Raw genomic sequence first — 8,712 nt, 5'->3', positions numbered from 1 at the left:
CCATCTCTCCGCTTGAGGGTTCCTAAGAACAAGGGTATAAGAGGGGGTCGATGTGAAAGCATTTTTTCCTGATAAAACCTCAGGTTACTGGTTTCTCCACTGTAGTGTTCAGTTGGAGTGTGTCTCGTGTGTGAGAGGAGATTTCGTCTTCCCAGTGTGTGTTTGAGAGGGAGAAGATTTCTCTGCTTTTGTCAGTCGACATGATTCATCGGGACAGAAGGCTGGCCGTGACTCTTCTCTTCTCATTCATCTCTTTCTCCACTCAGAAAACCTCCGGTAAGTCTGGGAGTCTTTAGGTCAGATGTATTCTGTGTCTTCACCTTGGTTACGATGAACCTCATCATAATGTGAAAGCTATTGAGAATTTCTGTAGCATTTGCAACAGGTGCGAAGGTACAATGCTTGTACCTGTTTTTCTCCAGTGGGAATAAAGTTGAACACAGTTCAACATTCCGTGTCTTTCCCAGTCTCCTGGTGTGTAGTGTCGGAGGCAGAGGAGCAGAAATGTCTGGATCTGGCTGGGAGTGCTACAGCTCGGAATATCAGAGGAACGCTGCTGTGTGTCCGTGGCCAAAGTCCCACAGACTGTATGGAGAAGATCAAGGTGAGTGGTAAAACAGCCTTACGGCTGCAGAAATCCATGGAATTACAAAAGAATACGCAGGAAATCTGGGAACCCTACAATCAGGGTTTCTGGAAAGTTACCAGAATTCTGCAACCTTAAACGACCTGTAGAGAAAGTGTTGTTGAATTGTGCAACATGTAATATTACCTATGTCTGTTCAGAATGGTACAGCGGATGCAGCAGCCATGTTTGCAGATGACATCTACACAGCTGGCTGGTGCTATGGACTAGAACTGGCTGCTGGAGAGTCTTACAACGGAGTGGGTGAGTGAGGAGGGGGGAAAGAGGGAGAAGGAAACCATGTGTAAAACTTGAATCTATCTTACCTTATCCTGTCTGCTCTCTCAGATGGTATCAGCTACTATGTTGTAGCTCTGGCTCGTCGCTCCTCCAGTGACCTGTCCCTGTTGGAGATGCATGAACGCAGGTGAGAACAGATAGACGGATTGATTGATTGTTTGTTAGATTTTTATTTTATTAGGATCCGTAGTTAGCTGCTGCCAAGGCAGTGGCTGCTCTTCCTGGGGTCCAAACAAATAAATAAAATACATAGAATACATAACACTACAATACATAATAGAATATATAGTACAATATACAATACAATATATAATACATACTACAATACATACTACAATACATACTACAATACATACTACAATACATAATACAATACTTAATACAATACATATTACATCATACAATACATCATACAATATAAAATACATAATACAATACTTAATACAATACATAATGCAACACATAATACAAGACTTAATACAAGACTTAATACAATACTTAAAACATAATACAATACATAATACAAGACTTAATACAATATGCCATACATAATACAATACTTAATACAATACGTAGTATATAAAAATGTCTGTGTCTCTTCACAGTCCCCGTCGTGCCGTAAGGTGTTCTTTTATCTTACTTTTTTAACTGGGTTTATTTCTAGCTTGAGTTACCTGGGGTGGCAGAGTTCCATGTAATCATGGCTCTATTTAATACTGTGCATTTCCCAGCCTCTGTTCTGGACCTGGGGGCTGTGAAGAGACCTCTGGTTGCATGTCTTGTGTTGTACCGATGAGTCTCCGAACTGTGTGACAGAGTTTGGTACCTTCAACACGTCAACACCTCGCACAACGACCAATAGTGATGCAGTCAATCTCTCCTCAACTTTGAGCCAGGAGAGACTGACATGCATACCACTGACATTCGCCCTCCGTGTACATCTAAGTGCAATACGTGCTGCTCTGTTGTGGACCAACTGCAATTTACTTATATCCTTCTTTGCCGTAAATGACCACACAACTGGGCAGTAGACCTGACCTGTCTGGTCGACTGAGGTGTCAAGAAAGCAGAGCAACACCTTATCATGGACAGACCTCTTCCAATTTTAGCAACTATTGAGTCTATATGTTTTGACCATTACAGCTTGCTATCTAGGGTTACACCCAACAGTTTGAGCAAGTTGAGGAAATTAATCACCACATTATTCAGTAATAGATCTAGATGAGATGTAGGGTTGAGTTAGTGATTTGTCCCAAAAACAATGTTTTTAGTTTTTGATATTTAGCACCAGCCTATTGCTAGTTACCCATTCTAAAACTGACAGGAGCTCTATATTAAGGGTGTCAGTTATTTATTCTACTGTTGTAGCTGATGTGTATTCGGTTGAGTCGTCAGCGTACATAGACACACATGCTTTATTCAAGGCCAGTGGAAGGTCATTAGTAAAAACTGAAGTGTGGTGTGCCATGCGGTATATCACACTCAATTTAATTTGCATTAGAGAGGCTTTTATTAAAGAAAACCCTCTGTGTTCTATTAGATAGATCATTCTGAATCCATGATTAGGATGTAAATCCATAACACATACGTTTTATCAGTAATAGGTCATGATCAATGATATCAAAAACCTGCACTGAAATCTAACAAAACAGCTCCCACAATCTTCTTATTACCAAATTATTTCAGCCAATCATCAGTCATTTGTGTCAGTGCCGAGCATGTTGAGTGCCCTTCCCGATCGTCATGCTGAAAGTACACTACCGTTCAAAAGTTTGGGGTCACTTAGAAATGTCCTTGTTTTTGAAAGAAATGCTAATTTTTTGTCCTTTAAAATAACATCAAATTGATCCGAAATACAGTGTTGTTAATTTGTTTTCTGTAAAATAACATTGTATTTGGTCAAACACGATTGTTTCGAAAAGTTTGCTAAGCACCGGTAAAAGGCTGATTGGTCGGCTGTTTGGACCATTAAAGGGTGGTTATTATTGGACGGCGGAATGACCTTTTCCTTCCTCCAGGCCTGAGGGCCCATACCCTCTTCTAGGCTTAAATTGAAGATGAGGCAAAGAGGAATCCAGCTTCAGCAATTTACCATCCAGGTTATCGGTACCAGGTGGCTTGTCCTTATAGACAGCGGAGAAAACCTTTCCTCTTCCACACCAACTTTGCGATTTGAATGATTGACTCATTGATTGATTGGATATTGTAGCTCCTGTCACCCAGGGATCCGTACCACAGTGGGCTGGACTGTTCCTATTGGCTTCCTGGTCAACACCTCACAGATCAGTATCGATGAACAATGCAACTTTCCCAAAGGTGAGACCTGTGTGTGTGTTTGTGTGGCCCTGACTCTTTGTGTGTATTGTTGGTATTATTGTGTGTCCCTCCAGCGGTGGGGGACTTCTTTGGCTTCAGCTGTGTACCAGGAGTAAAGGACAGAGAACACGACCCCAGAGGAAACAACCCTAAGAACCTGTGTGAAGCCTGCATAGGAGACGACAACGAGAGACATATATGTGTTAACAACCACCGAGAGAGACACTATGGAGAGGCTGGGGCACTGAGGGAGGAGAGGAGAGAGGGAGAGGCTGGGGAACTGAGGTAGGGAGGAGAGGAGAGAGGGAGAGGCTGGGGAACTGAGGTAGGGAGGAGAGGAGAGAGGGAGAGGCTGGGGCACTGAGGTAGGGAGGAGAGCGGGAGAGGAGGAGAGGCTGGGGCACTGAGGTAGGGAGGAGAGAGGGAGAGGCTGGGGCGCTGAGGTAGGGAGGAGAGGAGAGAGGGAGAGGAGGAGAGGCTGGGGCACTGAGGTAGGGAGGAGAGGAGAGAGGGAGAGGCTGGGACACTGAGGTAGGGAGGAGAGAGGGAGAGGAGGAGAGGCTGGGGCACTGAGGTAGGGAGGAGAGCGGGAGAGGAGGAGAGGCTGGGGCACTGAGGTAGGGAGGAGAGAGGGAGAGGCTGGGGCACTGAGGTAGGGAGGAGAGGAGAGAGGGAGAGGAGGAGAGGCTGGGGCACTGAGGTAGGGAGGAGAGAGGGAGAGGCTGGGGCGCTGAGGTAGGGAGGAGAGCGGGAGAGGAGGAGAGGCTGGGGCACTGAGGTAGGGAGGAGAGAGGGAGAGGCTGGGGCGCTGAGGTAGGGAGGAGAGCGGGAGAGGAGGAGAGGCTGGGGCACTGAGGTAGGGAGGAGAGGAGAGAGGGAGAGGCTGGGACACTGAGGTAGGGAGGAGAGAGGGAGAGGAGGAGAGGCTGGGGAACTGAGGTAGAGGAGAGAGGGAGAGGCTGGGACACTGAAGTAGGGAGGAGAGGGAGAGGAGGAGAGGCTGGGACACTGAGGTAAGGAGGAGAGCGGGAGAGGAGGAGAGGCTGGGACACTGAGGTAGGGAGGAGAGGCTGGGGAACTGAAGTGGAGAGGAGAGAGGGAGAGGCTGGGGCACTGAGGTAGGGAGGAGAGAGGGAGAGGCTGGGGCGCTGAGGTAGGGAGGAGAGCGGGAGAGGAGGAGAGGCTGGGACACTGAGGTAGGGAGGAGAGCGGGAGAGGAGGAGAGGCTGGGACACTGAGGTAGGGAGGAGAGAGGGAGAGGAGGAGAGGCTGGGGAACTGAGGTAGAGGAGAGAGGGAGAGGCTGGGGCGCTGAGGTAGGGAGGAGAGGGAGAGGAGGAGAGGCTGGGGCACTGAGGTAGGGAGGAGAGGGAGAGGAGGAGAGGCTGGGGCACTGAGGTAGGGAGGAGAGGGAGAGGAGGAGAGGCTGGGGCACTGAGGTAGGGAGGAGAGGGAGAGGAGGAGAGGCTGGGACACTGAGGTAGGGAGGAGAGGAGAGAGGCTGGGACACTGAGGTAGGGAGGAGAGGGAGAGGAGGAGAGGCTGGGACACTGAGGTAGGGAGGAGAGGGAGAGGAGGAGAGGCTGGGACACTGAGGTAGGGATGAGAGGGAGAGGAGGAGAGGCGGGGGCACTGAGGTAGGGAGGAGAGGGAGAGGCTGGACACTGAAGTAGGGAGGAGAGGGAGAGGAGGAGAGGCTGGACACTGAAGTAGGGAGGAGAGGGAGAGGAGGAGAGGCTGGGACACTGAGGTGGGGAGGAGGAGGAGAGGCTGGACACTGAAGTAGGGAGGAGAGGGAGAGGAGGAGAGGCTGGGGCACTGAGGTAGGGAGGAGAAGCGATAGGGATGAGAGGAGAGGAGGAAAGGATCTATTTCTCCTACTTGAAAGTTTCTCAAATCAATCCATCCGTAACCATCCCACATATTTGATATATTCCAACACCAGTCTACAAATTTAACTAGTCAACGAATCACCAAGCCCTAAATTAGTTGAATCAGGTAGAATTGCTGTGGATCCCAGAGGACTGGTTTGAGAAACAATGTCTTATTTAACTAGCTGTGTTTGACTTGAGTCTTTCTTCCAGGTGTGTGGCTGAGAATTTGGGCGATGTGGCATTTGTCAAACACACCAGTATTTCTGACAACATGGATGGTGAGAGTCTGATCTAAATCTAATCAAACACCAACATTCAGAATGTCTCCTCTTAGCAAACTTCAGCATTTCTCGCTCGAGACACTAGGTGTCAGTATTTCATAGTTTTTCTGATCAGCCTCCTCCACATCACTTACCCAATTCTTCTACTCTACCCTAGGCAACAATATGGAATCATGGGCCATGGACCTGGAACTGGAGGACCTAAAACTGCTGTGCCCGGATGGCAGCGAGGCCGGGCTGTTTGACCATGAGACGTGTCACCTGGCTGTGGTGCCAGCTAACGCTGTGGTGGTACGACTAGAGGACAAGTGTAGAGTCTGGAAATACCTGGAACGCCTACAGGTGTGTGTGTGTGTGTCTGCGTATGTATGTGTGCGTAATTGTATTTTGACATCTCACCCCCTCTCTTCTCTCTATAGAATGTGTTTGGGAACACCACCATGTTCAGCTCAGTAGGCTACGCCCAATCAGATCTCCTGTTTTCTGACTCCACCCACCACCTGCTCAGGGTCGTGGGTAGTTACACTTCCTGGTTGGGTCCTACATACACCACTGTCCTGCAGGCCTTTGAGTGTGAAAGTAAGAGAGTGGAGAGAGAGTGGAGAGAGAGTGGAGAGAGAGTGGAGAGAGAGTGGAGAGAGAGTGGAGAAAGAGACAGTGTGGTTTCATTCTTTCATGCCATGTGTTTCTTCCCACAGGTTTGTGCTGATCCTTCTAGAAAGATATCAACCAGCATCCTCTCAATCTCTCCCCTCAATATCTCTCCACATCTTTCTTTCTTTCCCTCCCTCCATATCTTATCCCCCCTCCCTCCCTCCATCCCCTCCCTCCCTCCATGCCCCCTCCCTCCCTCCCTCCATCCCCTCCCTCCCTCCATGCCCCCTCCCTCCATCCCCTCCCTCCCTCCATGCCCCCCTCCCTCCCTCCCTCCTCCCCTCGCCCCCCTCCTTACATAGATATCCGGTGTGTTTCTTTCCTCCCACACAGTTCCAGTAGTCACTTTTCCTCCTTAAAAAAATATCAATGTCATTATCTCACTGAATCACTGTGTGTGTGTGTGTGTGTGTGTGTGTGTGTGTGTGTGTGTGTGTGTGTGTGTGTGTGTGTGTGTGTGTGTGTGTGTGTGTGTGTGTGTGTATATATATATATATATATATATATATATATATATATATATATATATATATATATATACCCTTGGTTCACTGCGTTCCCACGGTTGGTATAGCAAACCACCATGCTAGTCACTCTACACCTGACAGAGAGGGGATTACAGCTATAAGTCGCCACCAGACACTGATCTAAGGTCAGGTTAATGTTTTGGTGGTTAATGTTCCATTTTGTGAAGGTAAGCTGATCCTAGATCTGTGCTAAAATAGGAACTTCTACGCAGAGCAGTAATCCATGATACTCTATACACAGCAATTCAAAAAAATGCTGACTGCATTAAACCATGTCTCCAGAGCGTTTTGATTGACATGGAAGGTGCTGAAATATTGGAGATGTGATAAGATGTTTGAAGCCACTGAAATTATGTTTGTACTGTAAATCATTGCCACCATTGAATGAACAGGAAGTACAATTTTTTCTTTCTTCTGGAGAATGTTCTCTCTATCAAAACAATTCCTTTTGACCTCTATATTTTGTTAATGTTGTACCCGTAAAGTAACTCATTCTACAGAGGTATATTGGTGCTGTGACACTACAGTATTTTCTGTCTGTCTTCAGGATTTAAATTGTTCTAAAGAGACCTGTGTGTAAATACTCTTCACCTGCTTGTATTTGTAGTTCTGCAACCTTTTTAAATACATTAAAGAAATTGTGACAAAATGCTCTCAAAGGCTTCTTTGCTTTGGAAGAAGTGGATTCTAGGCGCTGTTATAAGGGGGTAACACACACACACACACACCTGGGCCTTTAGCCTACTTACACTGCTGACGGCTGATTTGACTTGAAACTGTGGATGGAGGGATTGAAAGAAAGGAGAGGTTGACAAGGATGGAGGGATGGAGGACAGTGTAGTGACAGGTGATCCATCAGGATCTGTACTGTCATTATTCAATTACCACCCATCCTTTACACTACTGATAACCCCCGCGCGCACACACACACACACCACACACAAACACACACACAGACACATGCTCGCTCGCACACACGCATGCCCGCGCACACACACTGCGGTAAGTGATTGGCTGTACTGAAGGGTCAGTTCTGCTTAGTCAAGGGAAGTGTGTACAGTGTGTGTGTGTGGATAATGAGTTTGGCACCGTGTTTCCATATGCTTTTAGTGCAGTAGACCCTAAAATCCCTCCTCCTTCCCACCGTTCCCTTTTTCATAACCCCTCTCTCTCTCTCTCCCCCCACCCTTCCCTTTCTCATACCCCCTCCTCTCTCTCTCTCTCCCTTTACCTGTTCATTTACCCCTAAGTCACATTCTCTTTCTCTCTCTGTATATCTCCTTCCCCCTCTTCTCCACAGTTCAGTGAGAATATGAATCAGATTAGACATGAGACGTATTTTCCCCGTCACACACAAACACACATTTTAGACACTAGATGGCACCCTAGGGCCATCACTATACACCAGTGTGTGTGTGTGTGTGTGTGTGTGTGTGTGTGTGTGTGGCATGTGCATGTGGGGGCGCACGTGTGTGTGTACGCATGATTGTATGTGTTAAGTTAAGCACTGTTGCAGGAGCTAGAGCCGGAAATTACCTGGGTATGATGAGTTTGGGAATGATAACAGAATACACACACATACACAACCTGGGAATGATAGTGTCGTTACATTTCCCACCCAGCAATCACACTGGCGCTGCATTAACTGGAACCCGGGGGCTGTGTGTGTGTGTGTGTGTGTCTGTGTGTGTGTCTGTGTGTGTGTGGTAAGTGATATCTGCTGTCAAACTACAGTGTTTGGTAACCTAGGTTACGTCACAAAGTGGTAGGACCGCTATTAAGACTGGATGGAGGGTAAGGAACATGTATTACAGAAATCCTTCTTAACCTTTATCGGTCTTTCCCTCCATCCCTCCATTTCTCCTGTCACCCCCTTCTCTTGTTTTCTACCCATTTCTAATGACCTTTCTATTTATCCCTCTTCTTCCATTTGTCAACCACTTCCTCCCTCTTTCTTTTCCTATCCCTCTTAACCTTTCTGTCTTTCCTTTTGTCTGTCCTCTTTCTCTTTCCCTGCGTATGTGTGTGTTTGTGTGTGGTGCACATGCGTGTGTGTGTTCATGTGTGTGTTTGGAGATTGAGCTTTTCATTATTAATTAAACATGTTAATTGGAAGTGTAGAGAAAATCAGAGCTG

The 8,712-nt window shown here is 47.2% G+C and overlaps 1 protein-coding gene across 1 annotated transcript; it reads left to right on the top strand.

Moving 5' to 3' along the window:
- Window positions 1-200: 200 nt before the first annotated feature.
- LOC120033238 (otolith matrix protein 1-like) lies at window positions 201-6,104 on the top strand. Its single transcript, XM_038979518.1, has 10 exons — window positions 201-276; window positions 468-604; window positions 787-889; window positions 974-1,052; window positions 3,135-3,241; window positions 3,316-3,487; window positions 5,322-5,392; window positions 5,553-5,737; window positions 5,815-5,974; window positions 6,094-6,104. The coding sequence occupies exons 1-10, from the start codon at window positions 201-203 to the stop codon at window positions 6,102-6,104; spliced, it is 1,101 nt and encodes a 366-aa protein (XP_038835446.1).
- Window positions 6,105-8,712: the final 2,608 nt, after the last annotated feature.

The sequence above is a fragment of the Salvelinus namaycush genome, chromosome 40 (genome assembly GCF_016432855.1).
Source record: "Salvelinus namaycush isolate Seneca chromosome 40, SaNama_1.0, whole genome shotgun sequence".
NCBI lineage: Eukaryota > Metazoa > Chordata > Actinopteri > Salmoniformes > Salmonidae > Salvelinus > Salvelinus namaycush.
Note: the sequence above shows the minus strand (reverse complement) of the source record. Positions and strands in the feature narration are given on the sequence as shown.